The 20,671-nt window shown below is 33.4% G+C and overlaps 2 protein-coding genes across 5 annotated transcripts in view; both read left to right on the top strand.

Moving 5' to 3' along the window:
- Positions 1-20,671, top strand: part of LOC134855173 (charged multivesicular body protein 6-A-like) — a 340,778-nt gene that overhangs the window by 279,592 nt on the left and 40,515 nt on the right. The gene's annotated exons all lie outside the window — the stretch shown is intronic.
- Positions 1-20,671, top strand: part of LOC134855170 (uncharacterized) — a 37,483-nt gene that overhangs the window by 12,068 nt on the left and 4,744 nt on the right. For 2 of the 4 annotated variants that reach the window (XM_063871592.1, XM_063871593.1), the window contains 2 exons: positions 194-294; positions 1,135-1,669. In XM_063871592.1, the coding sequence (XP_063727662.1) occupies positions 194-294; positions 1,135-1,669 (636 nt within the window). Of the gene's footprint in view, positions 1-193; positions 295-1,134; positions 1,674-20,671 lie in introns of those variants that run through there. The other 2 variants (XM_063871594.1, XM_063871596.1) reach the window with 2 other exon arrangements.

Raw genomic sequence — 20,671 nt, forward strand, 5'->3', positions numbered from 1 at the left:
ATTTTATTTTGATTTCTAACAAAAAACGAGTATTGTGAGTCTAATGGCGTTAAGCTAACAATTGTGTTGCCGGTTTTTATGCTTTGAAACAAATAATTGGAAAAGAAAAAGTAATGCCAATGTCAGTTTCATGAAATTCGATTAAAATCTTTGACTCTGATTCATACTGAATGCACCTGTACTTTGTCTGCAGAAACTCTAGAAGACTCTGAATTGAACAGCTTGGTTATTTTGCTTGACGTCGATTTGACAGCAGACTCGATGGCTAATATTCATCGCAGGATTTTATCACAGGTTTAGATCAACTGCCTTTTTTTCTCCCCCACTCCCCCTCCACCTGTAGTTTTTAGGTTCCTTTTTACCTGGTCCGGTGGCTACAAAAGTTGGAATGCTGTCTAATTAGGCCATTCCAATTACATGTAGTCTGTATATATTACCTTTGGAAACCATTCGTTAAAATATACAATTGATGCGTATGTGAGGGGGGCAGGAAAAAGGAAAATTAGCCAATCATATGTTTTCAATATAATTTAGTTGACGCAATAGTTTTCTTTCCACTGCTTAGCACGAACTGCAGAATTCGGCGAACAAAAAGTTACATGCCTTCAAATTATTTTTGCTTCTATGTCACTTTTTTGAAAAGAATGAAAGTTAATTATAGTAAAAAAAAAATCGGCATATACAATAAAAACAAAAATCTTTCCACATAGCGATAGCTAAACTTGTTCACTAACTATGTTCGTGAATCAAGTAAACAACTAAATCAAGTTCAGAGGCTGAAGATTTTATCATTGCTATTTAAGTTGGTATAACGTCGCTTAGATCTATGCGCAATTAACTTGATACCCACGTAGGAACAACTGATCATCCTCTCTCTCAAACTAGTTGGAACTAGGGGTGGGAAGAAGATTTTCACCACATTCCAAATTATTTTTAGCTTAGGTTAAATTCTAAGTGCGTTCGGAGTTGGTTTGAAAAAATCGTGATTCTGGTGATTATTTGGGTTGTTTCTACGTTTTCATACATTTTTTAAAATAATTATTTCCGCGGGCTTACGGCTAAACGGAATAAAAACTGGTGAAATTATCTTAAGAAGCTAGCGGCGTCAATTATATTAGCTTGAGGTTCATTTAGGTTCCATTGGATCCTAGAATCATTCTCAAACATCCTGAAATATCCAGGGATATTGTTATGGAAGACTATATCAGACAAAGCAGAAGCAAGGCTTGTTTCTACGAATCTCTAGTCGCTTTATTTCATGCTGGGGACAAATCTGTTCAGCTAGAATTAACAAATTACCTGTGCAATAATATATCAATGCATCAATCAGAAAACAATCAAAAGTTCATTTTGAAAGCGCAACCAGTGAGTGCTCTCGTAAAAGTTCTGCCGTATTTGTTTGGAAATGAAAAAGAAGCCCCGAATTGTTTGAAAGTATTGTTAACTCATATTTGGTCGACGGACAAAATTTTTGAGCCAGTTATTTTGCGATTGGATATTTTAACCGCGTTGCCGCTTCATATACAGTTAACTGTACCAGAAGAACTGTTGATTGACATAATGTTTTACTCAGTGGACGAAAATGAGCCGAAAGTGTTTGAAAAGGCGCTCAAATTGTGTTTGCAGAAACACACAGATGATATTGTGGACGTTTGGAATTGCCCAAAAAGTAGGTAAATTGATAAATAATCTATTTTTTTTTTGAAATTTTGAAGATCTGAGTTATTCAGATAATGTTACAAAGCATTGAAAAAGCAGTTTCTCAGTTAAATCAAATTTGAGAAAATTGTTCTACTTTCTATAAAACTAAATCTATTTACCTAATCTTATTCACTGACAATTCGAAGCGCAAGATTTTCTAAATTTTGGAACCTGATCTAAACTACATTTTATGATTGGATAAATTAAATGTTTTACCAATGTAAAGTATTTAATATTAACCAATCATGATCCATCTAACTAACAACCCACTTATTTGTAAGTGCTGAAGTTACTTGTAATTTCAGCACCAGAGAGATTTGAATTTAACTTAGAAATTAGTTGGACTCTCCCGAGCACTTCAGCAGCCGCAATAAACCAGTATACCCTAGATCTATTGAGCCTAGCAGAGACTAGTTAAACAACCTGAGACTAGATAGTATAAGAGTAAGATTAGGATCGGTATTAGACTAAGAAGTTGCACGAATCTATCCGGCCGAAAATAAGATAGCGTGACGAGCAGACGGTGTACCCTATCCGAAATTACTCTATGAGTTACACTTCGGTCCTAACTCATCTGGTGCGACCATAAGTCTCGAACAAGACCTTAATAGATTAGAATTAACCAAAATAGATTAGAAATTAGACAAAAACATTTACAAAAATGTTATACGACAATAATTTAATCGAAATGTCTCTACGACTCAATAGATCAGAGCCAATATTCCGAACCATAACAGAACTACCCGGAATTGGAAGAAGACCTCGAACCAAAGACGACATACGACAAAGTAGAAACTTACCGTATAGTTATATGATAGTTCGGCAAAAGCCAGAACAAACTTTTATATTTCGAATACTACTTGCAATGAATTTAGATTTCCATTTGCAAACATAAAACCTTGAAGTTACTCTTCAAAATCATTTCAGGCGCTAAACAAATTTATTAATATACAATAACGATTGATAAAAAGATCTAAGATCGTTTTCCTAAAACTCTGCAGTATTATACAAAACATGTTTGAAAAATATTTATTGGAAAATAAAAATAAAAATTAGTAGCATGACAATAAATGGTTAGTAATCATAAATCATCCTGTTGTTCCAGCTTCATCATCTAAAACATAACAGCAATCATAAACCCACTAATATCATCAAAACACTAAATCTTTCCTTTACACACATTTAAAATTTTAATAAAACTTAAATTCACTTAATTTTAAAACCAGATCATCAAGGCTTATCCTTGGATCTTAAATCATTTTCTACTTAATTAAATTTCAAATTTGATCATCAAGGCTTATCCTTGGATCAAACAGAACAACTTTGTTCTCCCCCACCCACTTAATTAGTGTCTAACGACCTCAAACGTCGATTCACTACCCAACCCTTTCTAAAGACCTAAGACTAATAGAAATTTTTAAACAAAACTAATCATTCAAATTAGGATAAACAGTGAAGAACTTCGGTTATTCATCCTTCACTTGACCCCCCCTCTTACCAGACCCAGGATAAATCTTAGACTTAGTAAGTTTAAAATAGTATCTAACGAACTACTCGCGTTCTAATTATACCTGAACCTTGTGGATCGATTTACTATTCTCCAACCCTTGAACACAATCACTACCCCTAAGTAAGATTAAGTAAGTTAACACCTTAACTTATACTAGCCACGAGAAAGTAAAAAATCATTCTTCGGAATCGATATACTTTTCTCTCCAACCCTGAACAAACAGACCCAGGTTAAGCTAACCAAAAAATCGTAAGAACTAACAGTTTAGGAAAATAGAAATCATTTAACAACCCTTTGCATCCGTCATTCTAAACCTTATGTCATTTAAAAACCTAGGAAATAAACAAACAATCGTTTTACACAATTGTGAAATAGATAACAAAAAATACGACCTTGTAATCACACCTCATACACAAACAGTTGGATACATTCGAACAAAACGACAAACACTAAAAAGAAAAATAATAACGAAACAAAGACAAATAACACGAAAAAGATTTTCAAAAAATCGAAACGCATTTTCAGAATCAGAAACCAACGGTTTAGACGAACTTTACAAACTAAAAGAATCAATAGATAAAAATTACCCACTTCACGATCAATTATATTTCTCTGACTCAGAAACAACTTCAAATTCATCAAAAAGAGGAAAAAGAAGAATAAAAAAGCAGTATAAACACAAACCAGTACATTTATACAATTGGAATCAACCAATTCGACACATTAATAATTACATATTAACAGTCATCGAACGAAAAAATGAGCTCAACGCACACTCCAGGTGAAGAAACTCCAGATGATGATGAAATCTTTCCTTTTATAGTAGACGCAGATACTGATAGAGGACAACACATATTTTGTCAAAATTTACTCGTAAATTTATTTGAACCCGGAATTAGTCCATGTAAAACAGAGTTCCCAGATGTAAAAATCAAAAGACAAATCATAGACCACTACTTAAAAGATATATGCAACATAACACAACAGTATGGAATCTACTCCATAGAATTCACCTCACCAAACCATAATAATAGAAAATATACAATTCAAACAGACGATCTTGATTTAGAATTTTCAAAAGTTTTTTCAGAATATATAAAAAGCATCCAATATCAAAACTCACAAAGAGCAAACTCCATATTCACCAATGAAGTTTTCGCAATAATATATAGTTATATTTCGATATTAGAAAACGAAATCCCAATAACAAATGTCTCACCGACAGAAACATCTAAACATTTAAGAGTACGACATGAAATCACACTACTCTCTAGTTATTTAAACATCATTAAAGAAAATTTCACGAAAGACGACGTTTCACAACATACAAAACACGATCTACAAAAAATTTTGGCATGGTTCATAATAGATTATTTCACACACAATATTGATTTAATTGCACAAGCAAGAAAAAATTTTAGACCCCAAAACTCGAACGATGATACCGCTATCACAGAACAATCAGATTATGTTTGGGACCCCGAATGGTCTCATCCCGCATTTATAAGCTTCCCACAATCAATCTCAAGTCAAGCAATAAGTACGATATCTTACATAAGAGATTATGTAAAAGTAATACCATTAACCATTGATGCAACACCATTAAACTATAATACATTTTTGCCCGATACACAAAATAATAGTTTAAACTCTACAGTTATACACAATGAAAACCTCAATGGAACTAGGAATCTTACTCAACAAGATATCCAGACACCATCACACTTCATAAATGAAGAAATTGTACACACAACAACTACACAACAAAGTATTTCACCAATACGCCCAAATTTGACAACACCAAGAAATACAAATCCTTCACAAACACAGGTAACCTTACAATCAACCGTTAAACCTTCGGTTGCCCCTAAATATTCACATATGGATTACCAAACATACAGACCCATGACAATACCATCAAAAACACGCAAAACATTCACTAGAAACAACTTTGCAGACCATAATTATAATTATACACATCCATCAAAAACATATAACCAACCACAAAGAAATTTTAACCAATATACAAGATCTCGAAATTGGGATAACCCAATGACCCAACCTAATTCAATAAATTTCCAAACAAATCCTCCACAGGATCACAGTGAAAATTACCCATTTTTTCAACAAAATAAAAATAAAAAACAGACATCTTATCAAATGGATTATTTATCCTCAGATGATGATTTCTTACAACCAGATATATTTGCACCAAATACTCAAGAATATCGTAGACAAGGAATACAGAGAACACGTACAAATCATAGAAATTTTTCTCCACAATCAATAGATGCACAACATCAACAACCAATTCAACAACAAAATTTAATTAATACACAATCCTTTCAACCAATTCAACAACAAAATCCAATGACTGCACACTCGTATCAAGCATCACAAATGCAAAATGAAATACCACTCCCATATTATCTCCAACAACATGAAATAACAAGAAACCAACTTTCAAATTTTTCTCATGCCAAATGCAGCAGAATCATTACAAATGACAATGAATCCATACCTTATGGGTGGATCATCAATAACATCAAACAAACCTTTAATGGTTTTCACAGGAACAGACCCTGAATACTCTGTAGAAGATTATTTAAATGCAGTAACAGCAAACCTGATTTTAAATATTGGACCTGAACCCATTAATACGCCACTACATCAAAACTGGATACATCGACGCACAGCGTTAATACAAACAACCTTAGATGGCGCAGCCCAAAAATGGTTTTCAGTACTACCTCTAGAAATAAAATCAAACTGGAAAAGGTTTACACAGGAATTTTCAAAAATGTTTGACTCCGAAAGAAACAAACAACAACAAAGAGTTTTATGTAATGAAATTCGCAGATTACCAAACGAAACCATCAAGCAAATAGCAGTACGAATCGAAACACTAGTTCGAAAAGCATATTCATTAAATACACATGACTATAAAAACACAAAGATGACAGAAATCTTAATGATGACCTTAACACCACAATTAAGGAAAATAGCAATAAAAAAGAGAGCATCCCATCCTTCTTCAATTCGAGAACCCGATTTAGATTTTCGAAAACTAGTAGACAAATTAGAACAAGCAGAAATCACGATGAAACTAGAAGAAACGGAAAATCTGAAATTACAATACGTTAACAGAATTGAAACGACTCCCACTAATATTAATAATATACAGGAATCAGAGACAGACCTCGTTGAAAAAATCACTGAAATACTCAATATCTACGAAAAGAACCCAAACTTTAAAGGCAAACCATCTTTCAAAAAATGGTGTAATTATTGCCGACGATACGGACATAGTATTTCCGAATGTAGACAAAAACAGCAAGATAATCAAAATAAACCTCAAAAATATAAAGAACCAAATAAATCATTCTATCAATACATGAAAAAAGATCAAAATCTACCGAACAAAACAGTCCACAGCAACAACAGTTCAGGAAAACCACTCCCGAACAATACAAATTATACAAGAAATCAATCACCATATAACTCAAGTTATAGAGGAAGATCACCAGAACGAAGAAACACGTATAATTCATCACAAAATCACTACAATAGACCAAATAGTCGAAATAACTACTCCAGATCAAATTCAAACACACAACGATTTGTTTCTAGATCTAATTCCCAATCAAGAAATAACTACTATCCAAACAACCAATCACGAAATTCATCATACAATAGGAATAGAAACTACTCCTATAATCGAAATAGAAGTTATTCAAACAACCGAAACCAGAATTACCCGAACAATCGATCAAGGAATAACTCATATAATAGATCGAACTATAACAGACCAAACAATAATTACCAAAACAGATCGCGAAATAATTCACAAAATCGACACCCAAGTTATAATAATCGTTATAGAAATTATTCCCAATCACCACACCGGAATAATAATAACTATAATAATTCTAATAATCGCCACAGAAGTAGTACACCTAAACATCAAAGACATATTAATCAAGTACAATCTAATCCAGAAACAACATCAGACCCTCCAGGTATTGATGACACAGTAACTGATACGTTACAACTCAATCAAATAAACTGTACATCATCAGATTCAGAAAGTGATACTGAAAACACTCTTTCTATCAATATGATAAAAGTCGAAAATGACTATGAATCTGTCATATATGAACAACCCTTTTCATCACACATATATGAAAATCAATCAGAATTTCTTCAAAATTATTACACTACACCCATAAATTCCACACCAACGACGCAAGAAACAAACGAGATTAACACTACAGATCAAACCAATAAAAATACCAAAACAAAATGCTTGAATACAAACCACATTTATCAAAATATACAAAAAGAACAACCCAAAGAAAAAATTTGGACAATACCATTTCTCTTAGAAAGCCCAAGAAATAAAGAATTTCAACCACCAGACCTTGAAATAGATTTTTTAATTGATTCAGGAGCAGAATCAAACATAATAAACATCCCCACATGGAATGAAATAAAAACTTTACACCCAAAGTTAATACCTCTTGAAACCTCCAGTAAGTTAGCAACAGCACAAGGATCAACATTGATAAACTACGGAAAAATCCAATTATTTCTCCTCCCCACCAGAACAATGGAACAAAGCAAAATTTTAAATAAGCCATTTAAACAAATATTCCATATCACCGACATTAAATATAATATCATTGGAATACCATTTATTTCGAAGTATATACCAACAATTAACATACTAAATAGTAAAATATTAATCAAAGATAAATATACAAAAACAAAAGAAACATCCTTAACATTTTTTCAAAGATTAAATAAACAACCACCATTCTTTTCAAAATTCTACCCGATATTTAACAAACAAAGAAAACACCTAAAACCACTATCAGGAAATATCTATAATTTTTCAATCAAACAAGTTCACCAATATGATAAAGAACAAAACAAACAAAAATTTTATATGTCAGAATTTGAATTCAAACCTATTCATAAATTTTTCAAAATCACAATCTCATCCATAAAATATTTGAAAAATTCGAATTCCGACATCATTTCTTTACATGTCTATAACAACACACCTTACCAAGTAACATTACCTTTAGGACTTTTAGGATACTGCGAAACCAACGCTACAATATCACCAATACACGAAAAAGCCTATCGCGTAAATAATATACTCCAATTACTAGATATTTGCCAATCTACAATTCTTAATGAAGAATTATCTATAAATAATATAATAAGTAACGAAAACAGAAATACGGATTATTTCACAAAAACTCCATATTTCAAACCTACATTCAACATAAGTAACTACACAGAGGACCAACAGAAATTTTTAACAATGTTTAATTTCCAACATTCACAAATAACACAAGACGAATTCGAAAAATTAGCCAAACAGCTAATTAAATATTCATCAGTCTATGCAACATCAAAATTCGATGTTGGGAAAATCAGTTCATCACTACATCTCCCGTTAAAACCAGACGCAGTTTTCAAAAAACAGAGAGCAAGTAAAGTACCAATTCACTTACATGATAAAGTGAACAGATTACTCGATATTTTAGAACAATACAACATTATATCACCAGTAAACAAAGAAGAACAACCAAAAGGCAACACATTCATCAACCCTGTTATCATTCTAGCTAAAGGAGAATCATTAAAAATCGTTCTCGACGCTAGATACCTCAATTCACTCATAGATGAATCAAAATGTAATTGGCCCATTGAACCAATACAAGTTATTTTAACAAAAATAAACGGCAAATACTTTACAACCGCCGATATGAATAGTGCATACAATCAAATGCCACTAGATGAACAATCACGACGTTTAACACAATTTGTTATAGGAAACCAACAATATGAATTCAACCGCTTATTCTATGGAATATCCATAGGACCAGCAGCATTTTCAGCTTTTATGAGCAAAATTTTTAGACCACTAATACTCAAGAAAAACGCAATCACCTATTTAGACGATGTTTTTATGCAATCACAAACAAAAGACGAAATGTTCAATGTTTTAGAAAAATATCACCAAATACTTCAGAACGAAAATCTGAAGGCCGCCCCCGATAAATCACACTTTTTTTTGACAAAAGTTAAATTCTTAGGACATAATATAGAAAGAAAAACAATCACTCCATTGAAATCACGCATTGACGCTATTCAAAAACTTCAACCACCAACAAATAAAAAGAAAATCCAAGAATTTCTTGGAATGTTAAACTGTAAATATGTTTATAAAATGCAATTATATCTACGACCATTTTATAACATCCTTAGACAACAAAATAATTTTGAATGGAACACAGAACATCAAACACGATTTGAAGAAATAAAGAAACTTTTAACTGAACAAATTTCAAACACAATTCCAGACTCAAATCAACCATTTTATGCAATGTGCGATGCTTCGAACTTTGGCATCGGTGCAGCACTATTACAATCACATAATGGTACAAATAAAATGAACCTCATATCAGCAAATTCTCGATTATTCACTCAAGCAGAGCTACGACTCTCAACTCTAATGAGAGAATGTACAGCCATAATATATACACTGACAGAATATGAATTTCTGATACTTGGATCAAAACATCCAACAGTTCTATTCACAGACCATAAACCAATCATCTTTCTCTTTACACAAAAATCTAACCCAAACCACCGAGTTTACAGATTTCAACTAATTCTAATGAAATTTCCAAACTTACATATAGTTTGGACTGCAGGAAAAAATCTTGCATTACCAGACACCTTAAGTCGAAATACACCACCTGAATTACTTACACGAAAAACAACAGTTGAAATACCCAAAAACATAAAATTCTACCTTGCAGAAAACGAAACATCACCCCGATTGGAATGCAAATATGCAGTAAAAACTGATATTGAACAATCACAAATAAATAATTTACAACATTTCCCACTTTATTTAGATTGTCAAAATAATCATTATGAAGTTGATCTACTAGGAACATCAACTTTCAAACCAATCCCATATTCTCAATGGATAAAAAATAACACCCAACAAAAACGAACAAAACAACACCCACCTAAGAAAGACCACTTTCCACTAATTGAAAAAGAAGATTTAACTGATAAAATAAATTTATCAGGACCACAAACAAATGATTCAAAATACACAATAAATCAAGTTTTTGACCTTCACGACCCACTTGATACAATACCCTTATCTAAATTAGAAATCGAAAACATTTTTCTCCCCCCAACAGAAACAATTACAATTTCAACACTGAAACAATATCAAAACCTTGACCCAGTAATTCGACAACTGAAATCATGGCACAAATATAAAACTAAACCTATCAAAGCAGATTCAACCATTCTAGGAAACAAAACACTCCTCCGATACTTTCGCAAATTTAACAACACAACAATTAACGAAAATACAGACCTTTTAGAGTATAACCTAAATGAATCTACAGTTCCATGTCTCCCTTTAAGTATGATTCTTATAGCTTTTAATATTTCACATACACAAAATATTAAAGGACACTCTGGATCAGAGAAAACATATTCAAATTTTATACAAAAATTTTATTTCCCAAATGCACCAATTTGGATAAAAGTACTATGCAATGACTGTATAGTATGTCAACTAAATAAACCTTACCCAAATCAAAAACAAATAGCACAAAAACAAGATTTTAAAGGACAAAGTTTGTACTTTAATCATCGTATCTCATTTGATACTAAAGGACCAATTTCACCCTCATCAGAAGGAAACTCCTACATTATGGTAATTGTTGACGCATTTACACATTATGTAGCACTTAACCCAGTACCACATTGTAACGCTTATTACGCTTACACAACACTCTATGAACACTGGATAGCAAAATTCGGACTACCAGAAATTTTAGTTACAGACAACGGTACAGAATTCATAAATAATGAAATTACCACACTATGTCATTTATATAACATTAAACACAAACCACGTACATCTCATGCACCTTGGACAAACGGCTTAGTCGAAGGTATGAACCGTTCATTACAAGAATATCTTAGATGTATCATCAACGGAAATGATACAAAATATACCGAATGGTCAGCAGATGTAAAATTATTTCCCTTAGCATATAATTCACAAATAACGACAACTTTAGGAATGTCACCATACGAAATGGTTTTTAACCAAAAGCCACGCAAACCAATAATGTTTACAGCAAATTCTCATAAAAACGCACAAGGTTATTGTCAACCAAATAAAGACTCAATTTGTTATAACCTACCTTTACATACACATGATGAAGATCATTTTCATCACCCACAAATTCTTAAACTAGCCTCCGGTACACACACCGAATGGATTCTAAATAGAGATAAAAAACACAATGAAATTTATCAAAAAATAACAAAAAAGTTATTACAAAGACAAAACATTAATGAACAAATCAATTCACGTTTTACACCAGCCTCCGATTTAAAAATTGGAACATTTGTTTTAATACCTAATTTTAATACACAAAAAGGAATTTCTAAAAAATTACAACCCCTTCGAAAAGGACCATACCAAATAATTGCAAAACCCACTGATGTCACATATAAAATTACCGACTCAAACACAAAAGAAATCGTTCAACATCGAAACAACCTATTACCTTATTACCCAAAAGAATACGCACTCCGCGAATTAACTCAATTATATTCTTTCACAGGATTAAAAATCATTCAAAATGAACCACATCTGAAAAACACAGAACAAAATGATAACCCCACCGAAAATCAAAACACAAAACCAACCGCCACCAAAAACAATACACAAAACCATAAAGAATCTCCAAAACAAAGAAAAAATAGAAAAATGACAGAACAAATAATACCCCAAGAAGAAATAGACAAATCTGAACATAGAAAAACAACAAGACTCCGAAATCAACCACGTAAAAACTACAAAATGTTCATCCCCCAATCTAAAATATTAAAGAAAGTAGAATTTAAAAAGTAATTTTAAGATTTCATACTTCACAATCTTGAAACCTCCGTAACATTTTTCATTTCAATTTTTCAAAATAACATGCTCACAAGTACGCAATAACTCTAGTTCAAAATAGACCAATAGGATTCATCCAATCCGCCACTTTCTCTAACTCAAACTAAGATCAATTAGACGAATAATCTAGAACTCCAGGCACATATCTAACTATAACTTTACAACCTCCAGGTCAAAAATAAGCAAATCACTCCAACTTGACAGCTAAAATAAATATCACCATAATACCGTACCCCTCCCTTATCTAATAACCCAAAGATCAACAATATTTCCCCAACTCAGACCACGAATACCCCCAAAACAAATTTGATAACTTAGCCTAAAGTAACAAAATGAAGATTTTAATTAGCCTAAAGTATAAAAATCTCACCATACCCCGGATCATTTGACAAACAAAAATAAAGAAAAAGACGACCTCCCAGTCACCATGAAAATTGCCCCCAACAATTTTTTACAAAACTCAACCCACTTGTCAAAAAACTAATAAATAATTCGACCACACTAGAAAATCGCCTCAAACAGCAAAAAATATTCGACCAAGAGATCATTTCTTAAATGCTCTTCTCTCAAACAGTTGCTCAAATACTTATAAATTTTAAACATTTTTTTTCAATACTTGAAGCCTTTATAATATTTCTTTTTGATATACTTGAATCTTTTCTAATAATCCTAATCATTTTTTGTAACATTTTTTTAATTTTCTACACTATACTCGAACTATTCCTCCAACTTTCCAAAACCCTTGATTATATCCACAGGTACGATTTATACAATTTGTCTAAATGATACGAACAATTTTCAGTAGAACCGATATTTTTTTATTGTTTGTAATTTTCATAGCATTCTTATCATCCCTCATTTTGACCATCTGTAAATGTATAAAGAAAGCAATCCTCACATTTGCCCTAGCAACAGTCCTTCTAATTCTTTTTTTGGAAGAATATTATAATAAACACAAAATTTCTCACTAAAAGTAATAATTCAAAAAACCATCAAAAATTGCTACCCAACAGTCACAGAATCAGTCTTCACCGACATCATCCCAAGATAACAAAACACCACCTTCAACTACTCAAAATCCTCAAACATCTACACGAATTTCTTTTCAAGACAATCCATACACTTTTGAAGAACGACATGCTCGTTTATCAGAACCACTAGAACCAGTTCAACGACAAGCACCTTTAAGCGAACCAACATATAACCTATATCCAACACTACCACAAGAACTAAGTAGAATAAAAAATTCTAGTCAAAACCAAAATACAGTCGAAATAAATAGACAAATTATACATCCTCGACGAAACAGAAATTTTCAAACTCCCCGAGTTCATTTTGATATACCTCAATCCCCATCACAAAACACTCCAGAAAACCCCATTGGTATATTACCAGAAACCCCTACGCTTCTTTCACAACGTAGCACCTCAAGCCTACCATCAGATTACTTAGGTTCAACACCAACATCTGAGCAAATACGTGAAAATCCTTTCAACCCCACAAACCAAACATCACGACTCCCATATTGGACTACACATTCATTTACACAAGGTGAACCAAATTTAGTCAATGACCCCATAGATATTTCTACGGATACAACAACATCCTCATCACTACCAGAAACATTATCACTACCATCAACACCATCAATAAGCCAGTTTTCACCACCACCCTTTAACTTAAATTTTCCAAATAATCTCGACGCCAGATATCGAGAACAATCATCAATAAATATTCCTTTAAGACTAGATTGGAATACATTTACAGCACCTCCACCACTATTTGGACAACATCAAGAAAGTAACCGCCTTCATAACTGGGCACTTAATAGATTACAATATCGCCAAGATATTCACAACGATATCCGTGATCACAATATTCAAATACTCCAACAAAACAGTTTACAATTAAAGTTTGAAATCACAGTTAAGTTAAATAATATTACCCAACATCCCTACCCATTAAATCCACCTAACATAACAGCTCAATCACTACCACCACCGTTTATAACTACTGAAGTAATATACAAATACGACAGATATACCAAAAACACAATTGGCTACATTACATTTTATAATCCATACTCAGGATTATCATACACATGTATATTCTAAAATTATTAATTTTTCTCCAACTCCCTTTTCTAGTAATCTCAAATCAAAACATAAACCCTTCTCCTCGTACAGGACCACAAGATTTACTAGTAACACATTACGACTGTGAAGAAAATGAACAAAAAACACTACATAAATATGCAATAAATCAAGTATCACAATGTGAAACAGAACCACAAGCTATAGAAACCACAGATGTAATAGCAACACTCTATTCAAAAGCCCGAGCAACAACAGTTACAGGTTATAAATTCACAGCAACATTTTCCGAAAAGAAAGTACATTGTTCACAAGTCTCGAATGGAAACAAAAACCGACTTGACCATGAATCATTCTATCAAAGTAATATAGAACGTCTTTTACATCTCAATCCCGACGATTGTAAAAATGAATTACTAAGACTAAACATCACACAAAATAAAAACTCCCAAAGAAAATTAGTTAATTTTCAAGTTTTTTCAGACTCTGTACATCAATCACAACTTGAAAGACACCAAGGACATATAAAACTAGACGAAAAATACCCGTATAACGGCGCACACGGACGATTAACCTATGACCTACACGATAAACATTGGATACCACACATTGGTATAAATGACCCATCAAACTGCAAAGCAGACACAAAAAATAAAGGATACCAAGAAATAATGTTTTTCGATTGGAAAATACAACTCGAAAAAATACAACTAACACGAGATTTATCAGATAATACAATGATCTATCAAGGAATCCGATTACCTTGTAAAAATGATCAAGGTTATTGCGACCCTACAACGAGAACACAAGCAACAATTGTTTGGTTCCCCGAAGATACATGTACAACATTTCAAGTAGCAAAAATACACGCTCGTATGATAAAATTTCACGAAAAATATTTTATACAATCAATTCCATATGAACAAGTCCATCCATCACGAAAACTAAGTTCTAATTTTAGAAACATAGACAATATAGAAAACAAATTGACACGTTTTCAAATATATCAAGAAACAGAACTTGCATGTAAATACAGGAATCCACTTCACAGAACACAATACTCTGAAATATTAGTTGAATACGAAAAAGGATTCGACATGACCACTGGAAAAATAAAAATCGACCCATATGCCACAGGTCATCCTTTAAACGAAGGAACATCCTATATACCAGTTAATTTTCAAAAAAGCAACGGACAACCTGGTGGACATCTAAAACCTCAGGACACCAGAAGCACACGCTTACAAGAATTATCACTAATGAACACTACATATTTCGGTAATATCCACTATGATATTCATTTAGATATGAAACTAGATTATACAATTAGCCGAATTTTTCAAGAAATGTCACTCTCCGAATTAGAAACACTACACCAACTATGCGAATTAGAACGAACACAAATATTACAATCACTTGCACTAGCAGTATTAAAAATACCCTATGCAGGATACTTATTATCTGGAAATAGATCAAATTTTTTAGACTATGAAGGAAACATCTTATGGTTTTATACTTGTACTAAAAAAGTATCACCACTATACGTTTTTGAAGATAAACGATGTTATAAAAGAATCCCTATCTTTTATAAGAATAAAGTACATTTCGTGGATACACTTTCACGAAGAACCTATTTCTGGGATACCGCAGTCCCATGTGGATCAGAAAACAGCCACAATGTAGTACAACTAAACCCTGATGAAAATAAATATTATCTTCTCACTCCATATCCCACATTAATGCAATCACTCAAAAAATTTTCACCAGAAAGCATTCGCGCTATTGCTCGAAACCCAAATATAGACTTACAATCAATAGGAATCTATTCAAAATCAGATATTCAACATCACATTAGAACACAACAATTCCAAGAATTATTAACACAAATGGACACTATACAAAGACAATCAATAGACCAAAATTTACGCAAACTTGCAGAAACCGCAGGATTTGCCGATATCTACACGCAAGATTATAGCGGATATTTTAAAGACATTAAAGATTATATATATCTAAACGGTGAAAAATACCGTCCCCAAGATATATCACCAATTAACATTTTTAGCTTTGTTACACTCAAAAATGAGATCCTCGATTTTCTAGGATGGCCCTACTACATCTTAGAAAAATTGACTATTTTATACGCAATGTTTAACTTTATTGGATTTCTTTTCTCACTTTTAAAAGGAATCTACAACACATGTGCTATACACACACAAGTAAACAGACAAGCAAGTGTAGCACGCATACTATTTGCAGGATTTTTTGGAATCTTTTCTACATCTATAAACAAAATTCTTTTAGACGCGCAAATAAAAGAATATAACACAAAAATAACAACACGACAAAATACATACGACGAAGAACATAACAATGTAGACATAACGCCAACGGCACCACAATTACCAGCCCTACCAAATAACCATCCACTATCCCTAGTCCCACGAAATTTTCGAAACTTAGCCATCACACATAATCCAAATTTTCGACTCACCACATCACAAAGTCCCATTCAACATATAATGACACACCAGTCACAAGATGATAATACTTATGAACAAATTATTGAACAACCCCATACCACCGCTTTTCAGTCTCAAAATAATCATTTTTTTAGCCCACGACGAGCCGCCAACTTGGATCACTACACCGATCAAATTCCCACCCAACCAATCTTACCTCTCCAATCCCAATAATACCACTTTTTGCTTTTCCGCCACCCGATTTTCCATCTAGTAATGTAATATCAGGCATGAATTCCGACACTAATTCACACATCTCAGTTTTATACTCCATCTCACAGCTAAATAACCCGAATATTGAAACCCCCGATGAATTCGCCGACTCAGAACCATCCCCATCCAATAATTTTCATAACTCTTCTAATTTTTCTCAACCCCCTTTTCAACCCATATTATCCAATAACCCTGACCCAATTACTCCCACACCCTCTTATGCTTCCCAAGTTACCCCAACCTATTCCTCATACCATTCTGACCAATCATCTCATTCTCCAGACACCCCCCGAATCTCCCCAGAGCTAGATAATTTTATTACCGTTCAACAACAACCCTACCACCTTAATACCCCAACCATAAACCAAATCTCCTCCACAATAAATTCATCCAACCCCCCTACCCCTACACCCTCTTCAACTTATACTGAATCACTAGCACCATCATCCACATCAACTGAATCTTCACTCAACACTAATAGAGCTTACCGCACTTTTAAAAGAAAGTTCCCCAACCATCCTTTCCCAGCAAAACCAGGAACAGCCCGTGAATACATCAACCACCCCAAGCATACTAACACAAAAGAATTTTTAGCCATCACCTTACCCTCATTCCCACAATACACCTTAAACACCCCCCACGACACTAACGAAACACGCAACTTCGTAGATGAATACGTTTTAATGCCTACTCTCTCTTGGACCTCATATTATCATTTCACTAACCCTCTTTGCTTACCTTTATCTAACACTCACATCGATATAGAGCGAAATACGGACATGCTATATCGACTCACTACACCACTAACCGCTAGACAATTTACTTACGTTGGATATAAAAAATCACTAAAAACACACACTGCACCTAGAGCTAACGAATATACACTCGAATACTATGATCACAACATCATCAGAGCTAACCAAGATCAATTCTTAGACGACGATCGCTTCGCTAATCCACAAATTACCGAGAAATTTTTCATCAAGACACCATATACATTCACACTAAACATCTTCGACCGAAAGTTTGATCACATTATTTCAGAAGCACTAACAGACACACAAGCATACGAAAGTTTTAAAGAACGCTTCCAAATATTTTCACTAACCTTTCATTTCCTTGCACCACGCGAAAGAGATTTACACTGCTCACACGATATTATGTTGCGCACTAAACAAACCCACACATATAGTTATTATCGTTTCATCCAAAATCACTTTGACCTACACACACCCTCTAGACAACCACACCATCGTTTTCAATTCATTAATTCCAAATACACTTCACCATTTTTCCTAAATTTCACATATTGTATTAAAGACACTAACCTCCATGGTATTCTTCGTAATTATGACCCCATAACCCAAATGTACATCTTCTGTCCCATTACCAAGACCTTCAACGCCGAAGAATCCCGACCCTTCCTTATCCCGCACGAGTTTGTACAACCCATAGAAATCCCAATTTTAGAATTCATCCACAACACTAAATTCAATCACAAATTATATAATCTAATCCAAAACACACCTTATGAGTTTGCAGTTGGCACTGAAGAACTAACCACTATCAAGGCACTTCAATTGCTTTGGCCACTGCTTCAAACTAAAAATATCATCCGCATCTTAGCTAAACTACTAACAACTTCAGAACTAATTCACGACATCTTCCCCCACGGTTTTTTCCCCGACGACTAACAGGTAAGTATGAATTAAATGAATAAAACTAACTAATTAAAATATTAAAAAACTCACCATACTTTATTCATGTTTTCTTTAGATTTTTAGCCTTCATCCGACGATCACCTACAAAAACCACAAAAGACAAATAAAAATCGCAAATTTCATCAAACAGATTTCAAAAATTCTATTAATCTCTTACACTTATAAATTTATAAATTTAATACCAATGCAGTAAATTCATTTCTAAAATTTTCCCCCACAAGCAGTAAATCTAATTATGATGAAAATTTGTATCTTAATATTCCCCCATGACTAGCAGTAAATTTCTAAATTCTATGTAGTAAATTAAAAAAATGCAATTGCAGTACTAACCTTTTGATATTTTCATTCATTCGCACAGAAATTCTATCCACACTCGCACAGCTCGCCCACGAAGAATTGTTTAAAATAATGAATTTCAGTTTCAAGTTTTCACACTCAACAACTCTAACATATAATAACATGTTTCAAACTTTCCTTTAACCCGGTTGGAAAGGAATCATATACTAAACAAAACTAACCAACGCAGCTGACTAAATACCACAAATCATAGAATAACAGCATGACTTAGAAAAAGAAACCAACGGTACCCAAACCGGATTAACCCAGTTTAAAACTGGATAATTTATTCTTTTGAAGACTATTATAAAGTCTAAGAAAGAAATAATAAAACACAAAAAAGTCAAAAGACAAACCCATACCACAAACAATTTGCTTTTTGGAAAAAGTACATAACCAACAAGACATAAGTAAGACCACAACAAACCCAACATAAAACGTTGTCACATAACAGGACCCCTCACAAAAACCGCATGAAATCATACTCCCACTCCTGGCCTAACCCACCAGGAAGGACGTCCTGAGCATGCTCTATAGCCGGCCTAACCCACCGCGCTACATCCACGCTTTGTGACCACACCACTATTTTTAATAAGAGCTACTCAAGTGTGAGTAACTCTTCAAAATAACCGAACTAAAACAAAAAGCTTTTGTGAAAACAACTAACTAAAATCATTATTAAAAAATATTAAACTAATAAAAGTTTTATAAAATGTAAAATCACATGATGCAATATATAGATCAGAATACAACACCAAGGACGAACATCAAAAGACAAGACGACCCCACTACACTCGAGAGAGAATGACCAACTACAATCGATATGCCGCTCACAATCACAACTCAAAGGATTTAGAGTACGACTTGACCTCGCAGAAAAGGACTTCATTGAACTAGACCAATGACCACCTCGATGTTCAAGTATACGTACAGATCCGAGTAACCAGGCATCCCCTCCACGCACAATCTCCACGCCATTCCCAAACTAGATCATACACAAAAGAAGTTCTCCACGCAGAACAGAAAAACCTGACATAGCAAACCATTCTGAAATCAGATTTGAGTTTGTTGCAAAGACGTAGTCGTTGTCACTAGAAGACACAACGTCTTATGTCTCTAATTCCAGCTTCCTGGAACTTCCCTAACAAAAGAGGAAACGGAAGAAAATTATGATGTTCGCCAAAAACAAACGTCCATCATCCATCCTTCGAATTGCAGAAGAACTATTCTAAAAAACTCTGTAAAACCCGGATGGGTGGAACCTGATCTAAACTACATTTTATGATTGGATAAATTAAATGTTTTACCAATGTAAAGTATTTAATATTAACCAATCATGATCCATCTAACTAACAACCCACTTATTTGTAAGTGCTGAAGGTACTTGTAATTTCAGCACCAGAGAGATTTGAATTTAACTTAGAAATTAGTTGGACTCTCCCGAGCACTTCAGCAGCCGCAATAAACCAGTATACCCTAGATCTATTGAGCCTAGCAGAGACTAGTTAAACAACCTGAGACTAGATAGTATAAGAGTAAGATTAGGATCGGTATTA

Source organism: Symsagittifera roscoffensis, chromosome 10 (genome assembly GCF_963678635.1).
Source record: "Symsagittifera roscoffensis chromosome 10, txSymRosc1.1, whole genome shotgun sequence".
NCBI lineage: Eukaryota > Metazoa > Xenacoelomorpha > Acoela > Convolutidae > Symsagittifera > Symsagittifera roscoffensis.